Below are 23,771 nucleotides of genomic sequence, written 5' to 3'. Positions count from 1 at the left end.
TTTAAATAATGTATACTCCGTAAAGAATAATTAACTATTTATAAATGGCAAAAGCTAATGAGCGCCTCCGGAGCGTGAGATAAGAGAATTAAAAGTGGAAATATTATAGTAAAACTAACATTAATTATACCGAAAGACGCGTGATTTTGTCATGTATTCCTAACTTAATACTATTTCAACCAATATAATTATTCCTTATCTAACGCCCCCGGACACTCGTTAGCAAGATCCTTTACAAATTTGTAAAAGATATATTAATTAGCTCTATCCTTAGTATAAGGAAGCTAGTATATTGTTTTTTTTTTTTTTTTGGTGATCTACCCAGCTCACCCTTTGGACTAATCCGAATTCGGGGATCAGTTATGAGTGGTTAGGTTCCAGTCCCCTCCCAATTGTTGTTACGGGGGATCGAACGGGAAGCTAGTATATTGTAGAAGTGAAACATTAAATTTTTTATGTATAACCTCACACTGGGCATCAAGGTGAAAATTGGAGTGCAAAATAATTTTAATAATTGAATTTGTAACAAAATCATAAGAATTGAATAATTTCTCTTTTGAGAATACATAATGCAAAACATAGTACTCATATATTCGTAGTGATTAAATTAGATGAAGAGTATAAGAAAATTTGTGGACCAATCATCTTAATAAAATGATTGAGGAGCAAATATATACTAGTATATAGAATTAGAGAAGATTCCTCTTTATTTTATTTATTTATTTTTCTTTCCTTGGGTTTCTGGTTTCTCTCTTTTTTCTTCCACTATTTATCACTCAGTACTCAGTAGAACCTAAAATATTTCTGATTCCAGGACCACCCGTTGTCCTTTGCATGGATGGTCAATACTCAATCATATATTTCTTGAAATTTGTAGGATTACTTCATTTCTCATTTCTCCACCTATTTTTTACTTGGAAATTTTATTAATTGACCATTTTATGATTTTATTTTAAGTACTCCATATTAAGAAAATAAGAAGAACCATTTTTATATGCTATAAAGAATCAAATGACAATATATTCATTTAAACTCTAAGGTATATTAATATAGCTAGGCTTCATCTTGTTCGCCTAACCTTTTTCCACGCACTTTAAGTAAATTAAGTTTGTACTCATATTAGATATGTTTATGGATAATAAGTTAATATCGAAGGTTAATTAATGTATAAACTATTCACAACTCCACATCCAATTTGCATCTAAAAGGTTAATATAGACTATTGCGTAATACTTTCATAAGTACGTCTCGATAAATCCTGTTAAGTTAAAATAGGTCGGAGTCAAACCTATAAAACACGTCCACAAATCCAAGAGGTACTCCAAGGTGCACCTAGGATGCATAAATATTTGTAACTGTTTCGTATATGTCAAATGTGAGACACACCTCTTAAAAGTATTAATTTCAAAGATTAAGGCCACATATTTTGTTTGAAAATCTGTAGGAACTTGTGCTAAATAGTTAGTACATCTTGACCTTGATTTGGTTGGTTACTACTTTGTTGACCCGTACGTATAAGAATGAATTTTCTTTTTCTTGCAAAATGGGGCAATCTCTCTTGAAACAAGAACCACAACATTTTCAATGAGTTTTTAGGTTTGTCTTTCTCTCTTACTTCTCCTTGTTATTGGAACATTTTAGTACGTGATATTTAAGGCGACCTTGTTTTGAATGTGTTTGTCTCACTTGACTTACCTTCTTCCATTCCGTGACATAGGCCGAAACATCAGATTTGTACACATTAGGTAGCTAGTTACTCAACCGGTATTCTGTATTCACATTATATCCTTAATTCCGGACCATTTTTTAGAGATTTTGGGACTTGATGCCAATTAATCTAGTGATCGTGGATTCGTGGAGGATGCATACCAGGGTTATAAAAGGTTGTTTGAAACCATATATGCCTACTAGAGATAAAGGTTCGAGATCACTTTGAGTCAATGACAAGAGGCATGTTTGTAACTAGCTACATTGACATTTTAGTGGCATAGTGCGTGGACAACTTCAACTACTTAGGTGGCCTCTTGGAGTCTCGTGGGGTCTATGAAAGACATCTCGACTGTTTAATTTTTCGAGTCCGGATAAGTCGAAAATTTCCAAAATGAAGGTTGTAATCCACGTTTTCGCATCATATTTTAAGATTTTGATGCCCGATGTTGAAAACAAAATTGGCAGTGGTGGATGTAATATGGGGTCATACAAGGTGGTTTTAAATCATATTCGCCTACTAATCAGTCATATAAAAGGGTCATGGTCACTTTGTGCAGTAATTATACCCAGTAGGTTCGTATCTAAAACTAGGATATCTAGTAGGATAGTAGGTGAACTTCAGAGTGTAGAGAATCAACCACCCAACAAATTTGATGATTCTATAATTAACGTTTCAATAATTTTGGAAAGCTTGCAGAAGCAAAGAATATACTCACCTCATTCCCAAATAAAAGTTTCACTTCTCTTAAATTTTTATCAGCAAAACCCCTATAATTTCTCTTACTTTCCTAATTCTTAAAGATAATAAACTAAACTACATTGGATATAGGAAGTACATCATTTTTTTAACTTTAATTTTAATCCGTAAATCGGTACTCTACAATGGTTAATCCTAAAGAAAAAATATACATGTGAGCAATGAGACTTTTATTTTAAAACGGAGAAAATACTAAAATTATAACAATATTTTCTAAAAATGCGTGCATGCGTAGTTTAGCTAAGATGGGAATTAACATGGATGCATCATGCATGCATGTAGTCATGTAGATTAGCACAAAAAGGTTGCATCTTTTATGTCGTGCTTATGGTACAAACCAAATTTATAATAATGTTGTTTGTTGTACTTTAATTATAAAGTTTTGTGTTTTTTCAATCACCTACCTTTTGAGGGAGCATCGAGCCTATCCCATTCTAAATTATTGCTATTGCATGCTTATATTTGGCTCATATGAGTCAGAAATTGGTCATTGTTTAGTGAAATAATTAATTTAAAAATCTTGTGTACCAAAAAATATAAAAAAAAGCTTATCCATCAACTATCTTTGAATTAAGCTATTCGTTCGTTTTTCAAAATCTATTGACTTTCATATCCCATTGTTTTTACAATTGAAATTTTAATTGCTTAGGGTTTATGATTGTCTTTTCTCTTTATATAATTATATAATTATAGGTAAAACGCTATTTAATTTATCGGGAAAAAAAAATAAAAATGTCAAATAAACATAACATTATACTTGTATTACTTTTACATAGATTATATATAATTTGCATACATTTTGAATTATGTATGATTAGTATAGATCCAATTTTAATTATCTGTACTAGACTACGATAAACTTTATAGAGTCAATCTTACAAAATGCCAAATTTCAATAATAATGTAGTTTGTTGTACTTTGTCCACAAATAAGATATGTCCCCACCCCTTTAGCAAAGGATTAAGGACCCCCCTTACAAATTACCTTTTAAGTAATTAAAATTAAAGGGGGTCGTCCCAAGTTGGCACTCCAAATAATTCAATAAGGAATTAAGGACCACGTAATTATTTGTATAAAGTTATTTGTTTTGTCATTGGTCACCTTTCTTTTTTAGGGGAGCATCTACCCTATCTTGTTGCAATTTGTTCGTATGATTCATAAATTTTTTTTATATATAGAATGTGTTCATGAATCATGACCTCAAAATGGGCTAAATATGAAACTTGGGTTATATAAATGGATGTCATGCACTCATATGTATGACCTTTGTTGTGAAATTGTGAGCTATCGAGTTGTGTCATTTGTGTTGGATATCGTGTCATCTACAATTTTGTTTGTTATCTTACTATTTAGTGTAGATGATATCATATAATCTACAATTGTGTCAATAGAGATTTGTTCATATTTAAATCTAAATTTGATCAATTTATTAGGATATACTCCCTCCTTCTCTTTATTAATGTCCACTTTTTCTATATAATGTGAGTAATAATTGATAGAAAATAGACATTAATAAAGAGACGGAGGGGGTATCAATCAAATGTCATAGATATGTGACCGAAATAATGTAAATTTGTGTCGAATTCGAGATGTACCATGTACCCCACAGTAGTATGTATAATTCACAAAACTGGGAATAATATCATGATGGTTCTAGAGCTAGACAGAGTGGCAAAACCATAGAACAATAAACTTTTTATTACAACTTTGGCCCAAACATGTCATGGACTCTTTCCAGACTTTGAATCCTATGGTTTGGCCCACTTTTGAGGTTGAGAAATTATGCCTTAAAGTACTGATTGTGCGGCCCAAATCAAATGGCCTAAAAATTATTCTTCAATTAGATCACTATCAAAAAACAACAAGAAATTAGTGATGAGTTTATACTTGATCAACTCTACCTTTAAGAAACATGGAGTATAATAAATTGATAATACGTACATGAGTATTACTCCTAAAGTTTACTTAGGAGAGTGTTTAGAATTAATAGAGTATATCATGGATCTTCAATCATACAAGATTAGAAATGATAATTTTTTTCCTATATATAAGCATTAGAAGATACAGGATAAAAGACGACTCACACTTCTTGTTAGTATGTTCTCACATATATATGAGTAGAATTATTACCGACTTTACCGTGATTAATTATCATCATTAATCCTCTATTAATGCTTATTAAGAAGTTGAAACTTAACCCCACCACAAATTGATATTGACCTCTCACCCTCCAAATACCATATAATATATCATGGACTTCATATGAGCAAGTTGGAACTTGTTATGCCACAAAAAATTAGTTATGACCTGGCAGATAGCCAAAGCCTTTCCACCACTTAGAATCCAAACCAACCCAACTCACCCCACCTTATCCTAAAAAGAGAGCCAAAAATAATTAATCACAAAAATCACATACCCTAAAAAAAATAAAGTTAAGCAAACAAAAAACAAACTTGATCAACATTTTTTGAGAATGGATAGTAGAGATGAGCACCCTTGCAACCACCACCACCATCAATACAACCACATCCAAAGTCACGGCCTCCAGTACACCTTTTCCTACCATCCCCGGCCACTACCAATGTCGGAAAAAATTTCTCTCCACTCACCATATCTATACCAATCGCCGAACAATTTCCCTACCACATGGTAAGTCACTAAGTTGTTACCACGTACAATATACCACTGCTAGCTAGCTTCAATGGTAAAATTCATTATGATATTTTAAAAGCGTTACATTAAAGTGTACTCGTATTATTAGATTATATAATTGATCATGGTATATTATGGCAGTAACAAATGATCAAAGCAAGACAAAGGCGAGCTCTAATTCAAGGGTTGGAAAATCAGAAGCAGATGAAATAGTGGATGGGATGGAATTTGGGGAACTATGCAATGAGTTTGAGTGCAAAAGTAGTCCATTGGTTGAATCAACTGCTAGACAACTTGTACGTGATATCTTAGAGCTTAGGGAAGGTAATCGTGCACTTGGCACTTTTGCTGTTTCTGTTAAATACAAGGTAACTATATTTTTATTTTTCTTACTCGTATTATATTTATTGTATTGTATTATACGAAGTATATATTGTATGCTAGATTCAATGTGATCATTCAAAATATCGACTGTCATTTATATAAGATGTCTACTGGTTAAGTTTGTAAAGCGCTTATGAGTAGACCTACTACAAAGATTAGAGACTCATTATTTTCTTTCGTTTGTGACTCTCTATGAACACCTCCCCTGCCCCGGATCCCTGCCTCCTGTCGAAAATGTGTGAGTGATAACCTATTGTGCAATATGCAGGATCCAGTTAGAAGCTTTACTGGACGAGAGAAGTACAAAAGACCACTTTGGATAACTGATGCACTAGACAATCCTAAAGTGGTAAATTAAAATAATTCTACTACAACCTAGTTTAATTTTCTTTTTCATATTAATCTTAAGGTTTTTGTAAAAATTATGTAATATTGTTGGTTGATCATAATATATAGACAGTGCAAGAAATGATGATGCTGTCAACAAGTGTGCTAAACATCAAATGGACTCTCAAAGGGAAGCCTAAGTCAATCTTAGCTAGCATAGGTGGAGATTTGATCATTAAGGTGACTTCTAAGTTCACCTTAAACCAGATTAGTGGCCAAGTAATCGAGCACGAGGAATCCTGGGATCTATCTTCATCATCACCTATAGCTCAAGCATACTTCTGGGCATCACGCCGCCTTTTTGCAACGAAAGAAGCTGGGAAGGATGTGGTTGATTCTGTTAAGAAACTTGGTAGCAAGATTTCTACCCCTAAGGAAAACATTGAGATATACCCTGACCCTTCTGGTGATCCTACCAAGGTAACTACTTTTGACTTGTCGATTTGAATTTATTGATCCTTACTAAAATTTATCTACAAAGTATATAAGTTGAAGATTACAAGACCTTAGTTGTTACACTCGATTACTCACTATCTGCATTTTACTTGCTATCAACAACTAGACATTATCGGTCATAAATTGGTCATAGAAGGTAGAAATTAACGCGATACAATATAATGCAAGTATGTAACTAATGGTAGAAGATTGAAGCATGATTTTCTAGGGCTCTTTTTAGTTCTTAATTGAAACTTGACAATGTTTGTTTTTCATGTTTACAGTTCTTTCAAAGGGATGACTCCTACCAAAGGGATTTGTACCAGATTGCATTATTCTTAGCACTTATTTACTTTGTTGTACAGTACTTGAGGAACACTTTGTAAAATTTACATGCTCGAATCGTTTATACTTTCATACTTTGTACGTCTTTTTTCGAGTAAAAGAAGATAGTATATTACTATAAATAATTAAATAGTATATACTTCGTACTTATTTAGTATGTATTTTCTATATTTCTAAATCGATTTGATATGTAAAATAAAGATTAAGAAATTGCTGCAAGTGCTAATACAGAAAAGTAAGCCCAAGGCCAAAAAGTGTGAAGGTAGCTGGAGCTTCCTCTTTGTCCACTTAGCTCATAGGTATTCTTCGCCGCCATGAAAGCATGGAAAACAGAAGGCATTAGGAGAGTGATGGAAAATAGAAGGCATGGTAAATCACATTATACATGTAAAATTAATGAAATCGAACGAAAATTCAATTGATAATAGCTCCTTTGCCATATAAAAAAAATTCCTAGTAAAAAATTAATGGATTTTTTAATGATCAATTGTGAAAAAAAGGTTAATTAGCACAAACAAAAACAATAAACTCCTCCCAGAAATTAAAGAGTTAGCTGAAGAAAGATCATGGGCGCCTACAGTATACACAGCTCTTGACTCTGAATCTTTTACTTTGATGCTCGACGAGCCTGTAATTCAGCAAGAAAACAGTTCAGGCAGAGATACATTTATAAAGGTGACATTGTATTGTTTTTAGCAGTATTTATCAAACAGCCTCGAAAATTTCATATGCAATAATACGAGTGGCTTTGAAATTAATTGGAATGCCAAAATTATACAACTGCTGGTCTGGAGTGAGACCGGTCTCATACAGATTCTTTGCACAAAATGATAATCTGTATTTCTTTTTTCAAACTAAAAATCATTTGTGAGTTGAAGTGGGGGTTATGAAACTCACAATTGTATTCGGTCCATCCAATAGTTTGATTCACAAGGTCATAAAACACTACTTTGCCGGAGAGTACAATATCTGTAGCATAGCAACAAACCATAATTAGAAAAAGTAAAGAAGCTGTAAGAAAACAACCTTATCTACAGGGGAAGAACATGCATATGATAATTAAACACTGATTTTAGAAATTGCTATGATATACAAGTATTATTATACCTCCCAAGATAGTAACATCTTTCCCGTCTCTAGACTGTAATCCACTGTTCATCCAACCTACACACCACTTATTTTCCTGAAAAACAAAAATTAACACATTTAATAACACAACTGATTTGCAATGAGGTGTCAGATATAAACCTAAGTATTTTACATTTTAAAGGTTTAGCACAAGCTTTGCATGATGAGTAGTACACACCATACAAAATAATGATATATTACTTGCATTCTACAACAAGCCCCTTAGAAACTTTATTCCGAGATAAGAAAACATCCAAGGTACATATACTTACGCCTTCAGTGAGTGGAAAGAAATATTCATGGGGATGTACTGTCAAGGTGAGAGAATTTGCAAAACGGAAGATAACATTGGGGAATCCATCGTCAATTCTGGAACGCAGGTGAAACAATTAGTTACTCAGAAGTAAGTAAAGCTAAAAAAACTATGAAGCAATTAGAAACAATTAGTTATGTAAACAATGTAATTAACAAATCATAAACATGTGGAGAACTATTAGTCCATGGTTTTCAAAATCAGAGTTTGACCACTACTTCCTCAACAAATTTAATGGTCAAGACCTCAAAAAATGTGGATGTTTTGCATTAATGAACAGAGGGAAATCAGTAATCAGAAATATTGATCTTAAGGAATCTTTGGCTTTGGCTGTAGCACTTCAATCTGCCTAAAAGTATAATTTATTTTGAACTTGGAAAAAGAAAATCCCATATGACTATCTCATACTTAAATTAGGTACATTGTTTAGATATTAACTAGTTTAGACCTAATTTTATCTTATTCAAGCTTGCACTATCATCTATCTTTGACTCCTTGTAGTTTATTCACCAAATTTCATCCGAACACACCCTTGTGACCTGGGTATCTGCCGGATTCAAAATAACAAGATGGAAAATCAAATTTTAATTATGTTCTTCCAACCTAGACTTTTTACTCTGAAAGATAAAAAAACGAATATAAAAGAGCACATAAAGAAACAAGTAGAGTCTCTGTTTCAGAGAAACGCTATCATAAATTGCAAGCCAAATGAGACTTACTTTCCAGAATATTGAAAGCATTTGAATTGATCCTCTACAGTATGTAATTGTAGCTGGGGCTGCTTGGCAAGAATCTGTGGGAAAACAAAAGAAAAAAAAAAAAAAAAAAAAAAGTCTTACATATCCAGCCTCCACAATAGCAAAATCCACCTTCCTATATAATGGACATCAAGACAGAGCACCTACTGTGTTAACAATCTTGTCATAAACATCATCTGGGAGATACGCCAAAGTAGTACCACTGTCAATAATTGCTCCCCTATCGCTCCCAGAGGTATCGGTATCGAGTTTTACAACCTCGCCATCCACCTCTATACTTTTCATGACAACATTGTAATGTGCCCTAAGAGGGTAGTAGCAGTCTGATTACAACATACATAACAGGTCTCAATAAAAACCTAATTAAACATGCAAACATGATATTATTTCACCACAGAAGTGTAGGCATTCATGTTCACGTAGTCCTTCTAGCTACAGCATACATATTTAACTTGATTAAAACCCTAAATTAACATGCAAATAAACTTCCTCTATCCAGAATTAATACTCACATATACTAGTGATAGTATCTTAGAGTAATCGAAAGAAATTGTTACCCTATAATAATAATAGAGTAATGGAATATTATTGCCTCTCCTAAAATACCACAGGACGATAGAAATGAGAAGAGTTTGGAAATGATTTAACTAATAGTGCCTGTAAGTAAGATTATGTAATCTCCTTGATTACCAGCAAAGGCTTTTTTATAAAGAGTACTTGTAGAAAATTTTCTCCGTAAGAATCGTTAATTTTTAACAAGAACATAATATTTCAATCAAGAACCGTTAATGCAAGAATTTAATCTGCAAATGATAAACTCAACTACCTCAAGTCCCCAATATCTTTCTCAATAACTGATATTTTCCTTAATCTTTAGCTCTCATTGTCATGCAACATTAATACCTCAGGGATCATCCTCTCATAAGACCAAGTAATTTAAATTTAGCTTATGAAAAGCAGACTAAAAAAGACCCCTAACACAACAGAAAAGAGAGATGGAAAGGAGGCAAAAAAATTTCTTAAGCAAGTAACACTTCAATCACATCACCACGCAAATAAAATAAGCATTGACACAACAAAGCCAATGAAACCACCACTTATAACCTATGTTCCCCAGACTGTCCATTACATCTCAAGTATCCTTGTCAAATACTCAACACCCAACATGAGTATGGACACTTCAAAAGTCAATAATAACACAGATATGTACATGTATAATGCTAGTGATTTAAAAGCAAGTATGAAAATAAGATTTGACAACAATAGATAGCATGACATACTGGTTTGGAATCAATGGAGTATGATTCATCTTAGGCTCGACAACATGCCCAATGGAAAATATTCCACCACCCTTTTTATTGTCCAGGCAGTGAGAAAACATCTTCTGTACCTTTCCAGAAGCTGCAAGCTGTGACAGCACAGACGAGTTTGCTTGTCCAAAACCCATTATCCCATCAAGTGCTTCATCAGCTGTAATGAGCTGACCGGATTGTTTAGCACCACAGCTGATAGAAACAATACAATGTCCTCAGAAGAGCATCATGTGTAAATTGATAGAAAGAGGAGCATAAGTTGTTATAAAGTATACAATATTTAACTTTTTTCATCCATTAACATGAAATATAAGAAACACAGTTCTAAACAAGTTATTACCCAAAAACAATAGAACCATTTCCACTTGTTGTTTGCAAATTCCCAGAGACGCTATCATAATGAAAATTATCTTCAACAAAGTATCCAGAAGTTGTGCTCCCATCACCATAAGTTACTTCATATTGACAAAGCATATCTGGTTGGCAACCAGATAGAGTACCCTGGTATATCATGGTACACTGAGAATCATCACAGTTTACTAAGTTGGCCGTAGATGAACCCTTTGGATCATAGAGATTCAGCTTTATCTGCATGAATACAATAACATAAGTTTCCGAAGCTGACATATACAGATTAATAAGGTCAAAAATGGTTCAAGAGATTACGCATAACATACTCCAAGCCCACTCTTCTTGGGGCACTTATCGCATCCCTCACAGTTTATCCACAAAACATCACTTCCTGTATCAATCTGTACATGATACTCCTTAGGGGGCTTCCCAATCTTAATTTTCGTAAAGTACAGCCTACAAACATAAAGATATTTTTGAAAACAATAATTTTTCTTGTTATGTTAAGAATTCTATAGACCCACGAATCTCCATACGCTTGAAAATATGATGTCATAAGTTTCCTACTATTAAAACAACATATCACTGGTAACCTTTTAAACAGTTCAAGGATCAACTAGAGCTTGGTTAATACACAAAAGTACAATTGAATCCATCTTCTCTACGTTTTTTCTTGAATTAATAGCTAGCAAGGAATTATTATGTACACATCAGAATATCACCCAGAATGGGACATTTGTCCCACCTTAGGAAATTCAGAGTACTTTGTATCGTGCATCATCTATAATAACCTAAAGAGTTGAGCTATTTGCCAAAATCTTAGCCACCAAGACCTCATAAAGCTAAGAAAAAATAGGGAAAACAACTTTATCCTCACATCTCCATACCTCTTCACTTTAATTATTAGTTGAAATAAGGTAAAGTTGATTTTGCCATCATTTTGCTCTTTATAATTTTCTTTACAGAAAGATAGAAATACTTCAATCCCACCTCTCCCCAAAATTCCAACCAAAGGTCAATTAATTTCCCAACTTTAGAATGCCATATACATTACCCTTAAAGTTAATACAAATTCTTGTACAAGACGGTCTGAAAGGTTCCATCCATTTTCGATACACAGTCAATATTCAAACCTTAATCAAATTACAACTAACACCTACTTTATCAATTCTTGTATTAGACGGTCTGACGGGTTCCAATCTATTTTCTAAATTCAATCAATCAAACCTTTACCAATTTACCACTAACACCTACTTTACCAATTCTTGTATTAGATGGTCTGACAGGTTCCATTCAATTTTCGAAACACAATCCATCAAACCTTTACCGATTACCACAAACACCTACTTTACCAATTCTTGTATAGGCGGTCGTACGAGTTCCATTCCATTTTTGAAACAAAATTAATCATACCTAAGCAATTTTCCACTAACACCTATTCAACCAGCCAATTCTTGTATTAGACAGTCTGACAAGTTCCATTCCAATTTCAAAACACCATCAATCAAGTCCTTGATTTAACCAACAATAATCAAATTTAAAGCAACTATTGCATCAAATTAAGCAACACATTAAAAAACAATATAATAATACACCTACAAATTCAAAACCAATTTAAAAAAGAACATAAGATACGTAGTAATTAAAATCATGATAAAAGGAGAGAGAAATTAAAAATAAAGAACAAACCCAGCATCAGAAGGCTGCCCATTACCACCAAGAGGGAAATCAACAGTATCAAGCATTCTACCATGGCGGCGAACATCATGTGCTCTAAGCTCCTTCAATGTTCTATTCCCACCTTTAAATTTATGTTCTACCTTAAAAAAAGCATTGCCTGAAACCATTGAAATCTCATTACATTGCCAGATACAAATTATACCCAACAACAATACAACTCTTAGATCCATTGCAACCCAGAAAATTTCTGAAACAACCCACAAAAACCCAGATTCAAATTTCAATCTTTTTTCTTTTTTTTTTTTTTTTTTTGATTTTTTAGTTTGTAATTTTTTTGGGTTAATTTTAAAATTGGATTAAATTTGAAAAAGGGTTATTTAAGTGGAGAAAAGGAGAAGAAGCTGGTGCTCCATTGATTGACCAGGTTCCTTAAGTTTGAGGGAGGAGAGAGAAGGAAGACAGAGAGGAGAGAGAAAGAAGAAGAAATCAGGGGAAATTAAATGGAAAAGGAAAAGGAAAATTAGAGATCTGGTTTGATGCAAAAAAAATTGAGCTATTTTATATTTTTGGCTAAAATCTTAATCTTAAATATAGGAGACATTTGACTATCAATGAGATTCCGATTTCGCTTCCTCTACTTGTTCTAGTAACATTTCTCAATTTAATCGAACATTCTTTTGTTTTGCCTATAGGGGCATACGGCTATAGTAAATCTAGTACTTTGTACTCCCGTAATTCATATGTATTGTACTCGTAGTGTTTATGAATATAATTTAAAAAGTCAAATGGGACAAATAAATAGGAACGTAAAGCGTAATATGAATTGTTTTTTTAGTCCCTCTTGTTAGTGAAGGTAAAGTAGAGGGGGCGACGGGAATTAAATCGCGTGGATCCTGTTCTTCTGGATTGCTAATGAGGTTTGATATTGATGGGGGCGTGGTTGGTGTGTCATTGGATTGACAAAGGAATATTGTAGTTTCTTTCCCCTGAAAAGGGGTTTCGAGGAAATGGTGATTTGAGGTAGAGTAGATCAATGATCTTGTAGTCATGCAAGTTGGTCCGACAGGTGGTCAACCAAAGGAGTCTCGGTCGAGCAAAAGAATAGGACTTTCCCACGGGAAACCTTGCCTGTGCCAAAGACGAGCCCGGTCGGACAGATAAGTTCATTTAGATTAACCTTGATTAGTCAAATAATGGGACAAATAAATAGAGACAAAACGTTGATGTGCAGTTATTCTTTATACACGTAATATTATTTTTGTAAGATTTGGTTATGAGAAAAAAAACGTCCTTTTAATATGTCAATCCTAGAAGGCTAGAAATTTCAACATGTTTTTTTGTCAACCTATTCCTCAATTAGACGGCACATATGAATATGATAAAGGAGAATATAAATGAAAGAGGGAAGAGAGCACTACTATTCCAAAGTCTCAAGTCATTTGGTATCCACTTTAAGCTCGTGATTGTAAAAAGGAGCTACTCCTACTCCTATATAATTGCTTGATTTGTCAAAAGAGTAGCTTCTAGACGGTAGGTTCGTTAGATTACTTACTTTTCTCTCAACAAGTCAACTTTTTCTCTCTATAATACAGTTAAAAAATAAAATAAAATAAATAATAAAAAAATATATATATGGTTATGTGTGGGTGTGGGTGTTGAAGCGAAGACAGACAGACAGGCTCTGTGATTTCGTTCTGACATAGGAATAAAGAGATAATCCGCATGACATTTATTTATACGACTACATAACATGACGCTCAACACATGATTTTCTTTTCTGGAAGTTATCTCACCCTTTTCTTTTCACGTGTTCAAGCATCATCATATCATGCTTAGCTTCTTCATTTAGTTTCCTATGGATCCAAATCTTCACCTCTTATGTTGGGTTTGGGTTACTGGGGACCTTGTTAGGAAAGATATCATCATATCTTTAGGATATATTATTTGATTATGCAAGATATATTTCTAGTTTATCTTAGGAAAGGTTTGTTAGTTTCCTTAGCTTGATAGGATTTGATATGATCTCTTGCTTGGAGCCCAAGGGGCAAGACTTGTATAAATATCTATGTTGGTCGAATGTTTTGATCAAGAAATACAATTCTAAATTCTTCTAATTCTCTTAATATTATCATGGTATCGGAGCTAAGGTAGTAACAAAATTAAAATTTCTCACATGTACTATACAGGACCAACGCACGAGGGAGGTGATTGGCACGGGTGATCTAAGGGATGGACTATACTATTTTCGGGAGGAGGCATCCATAGCGGCCGTTTCTATCAAAGACTCGTCCAATTTGAAGCTTTGGCATAGAAGATTGGGACACCCTTCCGAGAAAGTTGTAAAACTCCTTCCTTTTCTTAGCAACTCTAAGGGTCATTTAAATAAAGATTGTGAAGTGTGTCATAGATCCAAACACACTAAGGACAAATTTCCTTTAAGTGAAAATAAAGCTTCTCGTATTTTTGAAATTTTTCATTGTGATTTATGGGGACCGTATAACGAACCCTCTTCTTGTGGTGCACATTATTTTTTGACTTTGGTTGATGATTATTCTCGTGCCGTATGGATATATTTATTGAATGATAAAACGGAGGTGTTTAAGATGTTTATGTCCTTTATAGCCATGATTGATAGATAATTTTCTCAGAAAATAAAAATAGTCCGTAGTGATAATGGCACTGAATTCTTTTGCTTGAAAAATTATTTTTTGGCTCAAGGCATTATTTTTCAAACATCTTGTGTGGGAACCCCTCAACAAAACGGGAGAGTAGAGAGAAAACACCAACACATTCTCAATGTTGCTCGTGCCCTTAGATTTCAGGGGGGGTTACCAATTTATTTTTGGGGAGAATGTGCCCTTGCGGCGGCTCATCTAATTAATAGAACACCATCTGTCCTTCTAAACAATAAAACTCCATATGAAATTTTATTTGGCACCCCACCATTGTTTAGTGAGTTGCGTGTTTTTGGGTCCTTGTGTTTTGCTCATAATCAAAGGGCAAAAAGTGACAAATTTGCGAGTCGTAGTCGAAATTGTGTATTTGTTGGGTACCCTTTTGGTAAAAAGGGATGGTATTTATATGACTTGGATAAAAAGGAGTTCTTTGTCTCAAGGGATGTTCGTTTTTTTGAGGATGTGCATCCATACTTGGATGCCGAAGGTACAAATATTGATGTTTCAACACCTAACATGGATGCTAGTGTTGACTTGGGAGGGGACTTGGATGCTACATACATACTCGATGAAGACCAAGCCACCCTCAACGAACAAAGGCAGCAACAGCCGCCTGTGGTTACGGTGCCACCACAGCCGGCTGTGGCTACTGTTCCGACCCCCGAAGCTACGGTCCAAGAGGACCCGACAGCAGCAGCCACGACCCCCGATGACATGGGGCGTGGTCATCGACAAAAAATTTGTGTCGACTAGACTCAAAGGATTTGTGACTCATGCTCAGGTTACCCGAAATAGTCCATCTTCTTCACCTGCTCCAGTTGCTCCACCTCCCTCAGGTATGTCGTATCCTATAGCACATTATGTTAGTTGTGATAAGTTTTCTGCGAAACATCGAAATTTTGTTGCAGCTATAACATCAGGTAAAGAGCCTCGTTCCTTCAAAGAGGCAATGTGTGATGAAGATTGGAAGCAAGCAATGAGGGAAGAAATGAGTGCTCTTGAAAGCAATGGCACGTGGACTTTGGAAAAATTGCCTCCCGGGAAGAAGGCTCTTGGTAGTTAATGGTTGTACAAAATTAAGTACAAATCTGATGGTAGCATTGAGCGTTTAAAAGCTCGATTGGTTGTCTTCGGTAATCATCAAACCGAAGGTATTGATTATGATGAAACATTTGCTCCCGTGGTCAAGATGACAACAGTTCGTGCTTTCCTTGCTATAGCTACTTCGAAAAATTGGGAACTACATCAAATGGATGTGCATAATGCTTTCCTTCATGGTGATTTGACTGAGGAAGTTTATATGAAACTCCCACCAGGCTTTACTACAGATGAACCGGGTCTTGTTTGTCGCCTTCGCAAGTCTCTATATGGTCTCAAACAAGCTCCGCGGTGTTGGTTTGTCAAGCTCACTACTGCTTTAAAAAATTATGGTTTTGTACAATCGTATCCGGATTACTCTCTTTTTACATATACCAAGGGGTCTATTCAACTCAACGTTCTTGTTTATGTTGATGATTTAATTGTGTCCGGCAATAATTCGAATGCTATAAAATTGTTCAAGCATTATTTGAGCACTTGTTTTCACATGAAGGATTTGGGTGTACTAAAATATTTTCTTGGCATTGAAGTGGCTAGGAGTTGTAAAGGGCTATTTTTATGTCAACACAAGTATGCCCTTGACATCATATCAGAGACGGGTCTTCTTGGGGCCAAGCCTGCTCACACGCCAATGGAGCAAAATCATCGATTGGCGCATGCTACAGGGCCTCTACTAACGGATCCGGGTGCCTATCGACGCCTTGTTGGGCGCTTGGTTTATTTGGGTGTCACTCGACCCGACTTGACTTATTCGGTCCATGTATTATCTCAATTCATGAAGGCACCTCAACGAGAGCATTGGGATGCCGCTTTAAGGGTGGTTCGATATCTTAAGTGTACTCCAAGTCAAGGTATTTTGCTTAGCTCGGATAGTGAGCTCTTATTACAAGGTTGGTGCGACTCCGACTGGGCAGCGTGCCCTCTCACTCGCCGCTCTCTGTCGGGGTGGTTGGTGTTCCTAGGCAAGTCACCGATTGCGTGGAAAACAAAGAAGCAGGCCACGGTTGCAACTTCTTCCGCCGAGGCTGAGTACCGTTCTATGTATGGCATTACTTGTGAAATTAAATGGTTGATAGGCTTACTTCTAAGCTTGGGGATCCAACATTCTCGAGCAGTCCCTATTTATTGTGACAGTCAAGCAGCAATACACATTGCTCAAAATCCCGTGTTCCACGAACGCACCAAGCATATTGAAGTGGATTGCCACTTTGTTAGAGATGCCGTGCAAGAAGGACTTATTGCTACTACTCATGTTCGCACCAATGAACAATTGGCTGACATATTTACAAAAGCCTTGGGTCGTCCTCAATTTGACTACCTTCTTCGCAAGTTGGGCACATTCGATCCTAGTGCTCCAACTTGAGGGGGGGGGGGGGGGGGAGTGTTAGGAAAGATATCATCATATCTTTAGGATATATTATTTTATTATGCAAGATATATTTCTAGTTTATCTTAGGAAAGGTTTGTTAGTTTCCTAAGCTTGATAGGATTTGATATGATCTCTTGCTTGGAGCCCAAGGGGCAAGACTTGTATAAATATCTATGTTGGTCGAATGTTTTGATCAAGAAATACAATTCTAAATTCTTCTAATTCTCTTAATATTATCAGACCTGTTCACTTTAACTTAATTTCACTTCAGTTCAGTTCAGCTCCAATCTATTCAGTTCAATTCAACTTAGTTCAGTACTAATTTCCCTCTCTCATAAATAGTGGCGGAGGGAGAGGGGTACAAGGGGGGACAGCTGTCCCCCCACTTCATAAAAAAAAATCAATTTTTTTTTTAAATGGTTAAAATTAAAGAGAAATTCATATAAGGAGAAAGAGGAGACATAGAGGTGAAATTAATGAAAGAACATGGAATCCTTTGGAAGGAGAAGAGGAAATATGGCGCCTACTGTGAAATGGAAACCAAAGATGAGATAGAAAAAATAGAAATGTTGTACAGTATTTATTTTGCCTAATATTTGGATCTTTTAGATTTTTATTTATTTTATTTTATTGGGTTAAAATATCATATATATTACTTGGTATTTTATGTGATTATGTACAAACAAGTGACTAACTAACTACTGCCTAATGTCTAATGTATACTCTGTATGTGTTTGGATCTACAAATGATCATGTATCATGCATAGACTAATAATTCTCAATTTGATGATGCCCATGGTAATTTTACCTTTAATTTATTTGTTTAATAACTAAATGAGAGTATAATACGAGTATTAAATAATAATCAATTTTATAACTCATCAATAACAAGTTTTTCACTACATGATTAATTGAGTTTATATTTTGTTGAAATATTTACTTAAATATTGTTATTTTTTTAGGGTTGGTAATTTTTTTTCGTAATGTTTAATTTTCATATTCACACATTATTTGAAACTCCGTAATTTTAAACATACAATTTGGTTGTAATTGATTTTTATTTTTTAGTTTATGAATTTAATTATAAAATGCGATAATTCACCTAATTTAAATAAGTCCAAGTAATTGGAAAATAACTCAATCTCTGACAATTTATGTTTAAAAGAATGAAACCCCAAAGTTTATGCAAATATTTTTCATCTTTCTTGGATCGTATGTCTAAGCATTTTGGATCTTTGGGATGTTAAGTAATACGCAGTAAATATTTTATACATATACGAAGTATATACAAATTCCGTATATATTTTGTCAAATTATGAGATATTTAATTTGTTCTCCGTCCCCCTGGGTTGTAAATCCTGGCTCCGCCACTGCTCATAAAATATTCATTTCAGCTCAATCAGTTCAGTTCAGCTCCAATCAGTTCAGTTCATTCAGCTCAATTTAGTAAATGTGAACACGCCTTAACACATTCAATTTTGATTTGTTTGTTTGTTTTTTTTTTTTTTTTTTATCATAATTAATTCATCATTTGTAGGTGGCTAGTCACATACATAGTCGTGAAGTCGTCTAGTCGACCAAATTTGACTGAGCCAACTTTGTCTAGCTGATGCGTTCAACATTGACATGTTATTGTTTCTTAACTGCAATATGATTGTCTTATCACTAGTAGAAAAATTGAAAAATGCACCGCTAATTGGCCACCGGTTTTTGAAAACCGGTGGCTTAATTAATGGGCGGGATGAGCCAAACCGGTATTGCCACCGGTTCAAACCAAACCCGTGGCAATAATTATAAGGCCACCGGTTTTGAACCGGTGGCAATATCCAATTAAATTAAAAAAAAAAAAGCCCCATATAAAAACCCAAACCCTACTCCCAAATCACTCATCAGCCTCCCTCATTCTCTCTCTCCTCTCCTCTCTTCTCTCTCCAGATCTTATCTCATCTCCTCTTCTTCTCTTTCCTGCTCTCTTGTCTCAACCACCACCGTCGTCGTCCCTCTTCTTCTCTTTCCTGCTCTCTTGTCTCACCACCACCGCCGCCGCCGCCGACTTCTCTCCCCTCTTGATCTCTCCCTCTTCTCTCCCCTCTATCCCTCGTCTTTCCCATCTTCGACCTCCCTCTGTCTTCTGCCCACCACCACCAACGCCACTAACCACCGCCGCCACCAAGTCCGAAATCAACCACAACTTGTAAAATTCGAGGTTATTTTCAAGTAAAATTCGAGGTTAGTGCATGTAGTTGGGTTTAATTATTCGAGGTTAGTGCATGTAGATGGGTTTAATTGATTTTGGAATTTTCTGGGGTTAATTGATTTTGTTTAGTTGTTTGCGTTTAATTGAGTTTTGAAATTTCTGGGTTTAATTTCGAAATTGATTGGTTCAATATTGTTTGAAATTTCTGGGTTTAATTTTTGGCTGGGTGTGATTGATATTCGAAGGTTTATGGGTACATGCATGATATCTGGGATTTTTTTTTTTTTGAATTTTAATAATTTGTGGGTTTTTTTCGCTTTTTTTTTTTTTTTTTTTTGAGTTTTAATAATTTCTGGGTTTGCTGGGTTTGATCGATTACAATTTCTGGGTTTTCTTTTTCTGGGTTTTTTTGTTTTTTTTTTTTCTGGAATTTTGTTTGATTTCTGGTTTATGGTTTTTTTTTTTCTATATTTTTTGGCAGCTTATTTATTTTTGTTTGATTTCTGGGTTCACAAATTTTTTTTTTTATTATTTAGAGTTCGTGAATTTTTAGATGTATTTTCATGTCTTAATTGATGCATCAAGATTCAAGACATGCAACAAGATTCAAGACTTTGATTTTGAAAAATTGTTTTAGATGTATTTTTTTTATTTATTAAATTTTATTGTACAATAATTTAAAGTTGAATTTCATTGTTTGATTATAATTCAATGTAATTTTTTAATTTTTTTTTAGTATTGTACAATAATAATTTACCATAACAATTCTTTTGCGCTCATGTGATGTTGTTTGCCTTACATTGATTGTTTTTATATTATAGTATTAGTATTATAATTGCAGCAGAAAAGAAAAATAAAAAATAAAAAAAATAAATTATGTACCTGTTATTGCCCAAAAAAAAAAAAACCGCCAATTGTAATTGCCACCGGTTTTGAACCGGTGGCTTTTGCATCAGATTATTGTCACCCCCCAAATGACCACCGGTTCAAAACCGGTGGCATAGGGGGGTTTTGAACCGGTGGCCAATTGCTTTTTTCTACTAGTGTATTGTTTGTCCTATGTGTATTTATATAGTTTCAAAAAAACATGTTTCACCATTAATATCTTTAAACATGTTTAGTTTCGCTTGCTGAAATGCTTAGCCATAAACTCATTTAAGACAAATTAATTCAAGTTAGGTCAATTTTAATTTGCTTCAATATAATGTTGTCTAATCTTAATTCGGTTACAGATTAATCATTTGAGCTAGGGTCACTTTTGTTAGCCACCCAGCCCAAGCCTACTTCACATATTTAATCTGATAATTTACGATGATAATTTAATTTGTATTTACTTTTAAGTACAAAACACTTGTCTTTTTTTTCTTTTTTGTCAAGTCACTTCTTAATTATTTTACGGAGATTGTATTAGATAGAGAAGATATTGAAGAAATTTGGTAAACTTTTAGGTAACCTTTTTTCTTTCAATATAGGAAACAATATTACAAGAAAACACACAATAGGAGTACATTAGACCATCTATGAAGCATCACAGATATAGACAAATGCCAAATTTGAAGATGCAATACATGGCCTATTTATTCAGTTCACAATACACCCAAACTTAAGGAAATTAAAGCTTGTCACACATATTCAGTTATACTTGTACAATAGAGCGATGATAACTGCTTGATTTCAGAGTTTAGTCGCAATTGCATGGGTCACAGCTGCAGTCATCTCCACAGCCACACTCAGTCCTTGAATACATCCTGAAATTTATAAAATTAAATTAAAAAAATGTTGGAGACGTAATTAACTAATTAAGGTTGTCTAGGGAGATCCAAATAAAATGTAAACGAACTTATCCTTACTGTTTTACTAGTACAGTTGAAGACTATAAAGTCGCACAAAATAGAGTTAGATGATTAGAGAGACTTTATATATCAATAGTATTTTATAAATTTGAACACCGTGCCGCAACAATTTATTTTACTATTATACGAAGTATATAATTTCTTAATACCATTATAAAACATATCAAGACCGCTCGCACAAGTTACATTTATTTGAAACAAGTTACATTTATTTGAAGTATACACCATTCAATTATTTTTCGATTTGAGATTATTATATTTTGTGAAAAATTTCATCCTAATGTATAGTTATCAAATTAAACATGTCTCCTTTCCTAAAGAATAGAGGGAGGCTCAACAATTTAAATTACTACTATATATGGTTTATGAAACCATTTTAAAACATATCAAAATCGCTTGCACAAGTTACATCTATTTGAAGTATGCATCATTCAATTTTTTTTCGATTCGGCATTAATACATTTCCTGGAAACTTCCAACCTAATAGTTGTCAAATTAAACATGTCTCTATTGTCTCATTTACTAAGGAATAGAGGGTGGCCTTCCACTAGGGTTAGTTGGGTTCCATCCCCATGTAATAAATTACTTTAATTAATTAGGTATGTGATAAGTTATGAGCGAGAGCTTAAAGATTCAAATCTCGGACCATCCTATATTTTTTCATTCTAGTTAATTAATAATCTATTCAAGAAGTTAAGGTATGTTATATTTACCTGTTGCAGTTGCATTCGTCGCCACAGCTGCAGTTATCGCCACAACCACAACTTCTTTGTGCCATTTTCGTTCTCAAAGAATGCTGATTACGCTTCGCAAGAAAGGTTTGTTGCAAGAGAATTTGAATTAAGAGAAATGCAGTTGTATGTGATGAATGATATGGATGAACATTGACATGTATTTATAGAATGTTTGAGGTATTATAAAAATGTGTAAAATCACAATCATACACGTCTAATGTTAGATTATGGTATTTAACTAATCATGTCAACTGTACAATATGTCAACATCAGCAATATTGTGTTGCAATTGCAAAGGTACGGATTTGTATGATTATTTGATTATTTCTCCACTACTTAAAGTGTGAAAAAGCTCATGAAGGTATCATTCATTAATAAGTAGTTTGTGTTTGGTCGTTGGATATGATAATCGTTTTACAATAATAATTTTGAACACATATTCATGGATATATAGTATATGTGATTATTAATTGCTGACAACGGGAATATATAAACTACCTATCACTTTATTTTGTGTCTAATTAGAAAATGGAGCATTCATGTTCCAAAAAAACTGATTTTACAAGTTTTTAAAAAGGTTTTTAAGAAAAGTTGTTTTTGCATGTTAAATTATTAATTCATTAGCTAAATATTGAAATCCCTTGTATGTAATTAAGATTAAAAGCAAAATACTTGATATAATAATTACCTTATGAATAAATTAATTTTCAAATCTAATGAAAGTCAACATTGAATAATTCTAGCTTCATAAAAACAGCATGAAGAAGGACTTCTTTGCAAGTTGACATCTAATAATTAAAACTATAGATAAAAACACTCTAAAGATAAGTAGCTGCTCAAGTAAAACCTCTTCGTATGAATCGTATCTCCTAATAGTGAATTAGTGGAATCACATTATTTTTATAAGTAAGATTTGGTAATTAAAGAAACACATTTCTTTATTTTAATGGGAGCAATAATTCAAAACCATAATCAAGTAAAGCTAAGGGTCTGTTCACATTTACTTAATTTCAGTTCAATTAAGCTCTAATCAGTTCAGTTCAGTTCAGTTTAGCTCCTAATTTCCCTCTCTCATAAAATATTCATTTCAACTCAATTCAGTTCAGTTCAGCTCTAATCGGTTCAGTTCAGTTCAGCTCCAATCAGTTCAGTTCAGTAAATGTGAACAGAACCTAATCTACTAGTATTAAAAAATAATCTAGTAACGCTAATTAAGGTCCTGTTTGGCAAAAGTAGCAGTAGCGGGTAGCTTTTAGCGGTCTAGTAGCGGGTAGCTGTTAAGGTAGCGAGTAGCGGTCAATTAGTAGTGGGTAGAGGTTAGCTGTCAAAGTAACGGTTGATAGTATGAGTGTTTGGCAAAAGTAGCGGTTGTAATATCAAAATATATCAAAATTCATATAAATATTGTTTTAAAATTAATAAAAATTTGCCAAACACTACCGCTACTTCTAAACGCTACTATTTTTAACGTTTGAGAAAAGCTACCTAAACGCTACCTCTATCGTTAACCGCTACTAAAATTGCTACCTTGCCAAACACTCTCAAATTTTTTCTAGTAGTGTTTTGACCAGTCAATACGCTACCTGGTACCTCAAACGCTACCACCAAACAGGGCCTAAGGTTTACTAGAAT

At 34.1% G+C, this 23,771-nt stretch overlaps 2 protein-coding genes across 2 annotated transcripts; one reads left to right on the top strand and one right to left on the bottom strand.

Annotated features, from left to right (window-relative positions):
* The first annotated feature begins 4,812 nt into the window (after positions 1 to 4,812).
* LOC145603518 (uncharacterized) lies at positions 4,813 to 6,840 on the top strand. The gene is made up of 5 exons (XM_081659436.1): positions 4,813 to 5,116; positions 5,261 to 5,487; positions 5,772 to 5,852; positions 5,960 to 6,310; positions 6,610 to 6,840. The coding sequence occupies exons 1-5, from the start codon at positions 4,954 to 4,956 to the stop codon at positions 6,709 to 6,711; spliced, it is 924 nt and encodes a 307-aa protein (XP_081515562.1). The 5' UTR covers positions 4,813 to 4,953; the 3' UTR covers positions 6,712 to 6,840.
* A 193-nt stretch (positions 6,841 to 7,033) lies between these two features.
* LOC145603517 (aspartic proteinase 36-like) lies at positions 7,034 to 12,806 on the bottom strand. The gene is made up of 10 exons (XM_081659435.1): positions 12,223 to 12,806; positions 10,860 to 10,989; positions 10,523 to 10,770; positions 10,150 to 10,374; positions 9,017 to 9,173; positions 8,831 to 8,904; positions 8,071 to 8,167; positions 7,778 to 7,853; positions 7,568 to 7,639; positions 7,034 to 7,298 (listed from the first exon to the last, which is right to left on the bottom strand). The coding sequence occupies exons 1-10, from the start codon at positions 12,441 to 12,443 to the stop codon at positions 7,147 to 7,149; spliced, it is 1,452 nt and encodes a 483-aa protein (XP_081515561.1). The 5' UTR covers positions 12,444 to 12,806; the 3' UTR covers positions 7,034 to 7,146.
* Between the last annotated feature and the right edge of the window lie 10,965 nt (positions 12,807 to 23,771).

Source organism: Chenopodium album, chromosome 22, assembly GCF_948465745.1.
Source record: "Chenopodium album chromosome 22, dcCheAlbu1.1, whole genome shotgun sequence".
NCBI classification, from domain to species: domain Eukaryota; kingdom Viridiplantae; phylum Streptophyta; class Magnoliopsida; order Caryophyllales; family Amaranthaceae; genus Chenopodium; species Chenopodium album.
This window is presented reverse-complemented; position numbering and strand designations above follow the sequence as displayed.

Coding starts and splice junctions, on each gene's coding strand:
- LOC145603518 (XM_081659436.1), top strand. CDS start 4,954: ATGAGCACCCTTGCAACCACCACCACCATCAATACAACCACATCCAAA. Junction 5,488..5,771: donor CTGTTTCTGTTAAATACAAG/GTAACTATATTT, acceptor TGCAATATGCAG/GATCCAGTTAGAAGCTTTAC. Junction 6,311..6,609: donor CTTCTGGTGATCCTACCAAG/GTAACTACTTTT, acceptor TCATGTTTACAG/TTCTTTCAAAGGGATGACTC.
- LOC145603517 (XM_081659435.1), bottom strand. CDS start 12,443: ATGGATCTAAGAGTTGTATTGTTGTTGGGTATAATTTGTATCTGGCAA. Junction 10,375..10,522: donor AATGGTTCTATTGTTTTTGG/GTAATAACTTGT, acceptor TGTTTCTATCAG/CTGTGGTGCTAAACAATCCG. Junction 8,168..8,830: donor TGCTTTCAATATTCTGGAAA/GTAAGTCTCATT, acceptor CCTGCGTTCCAG/AATTGACGATGGATTCCCCA.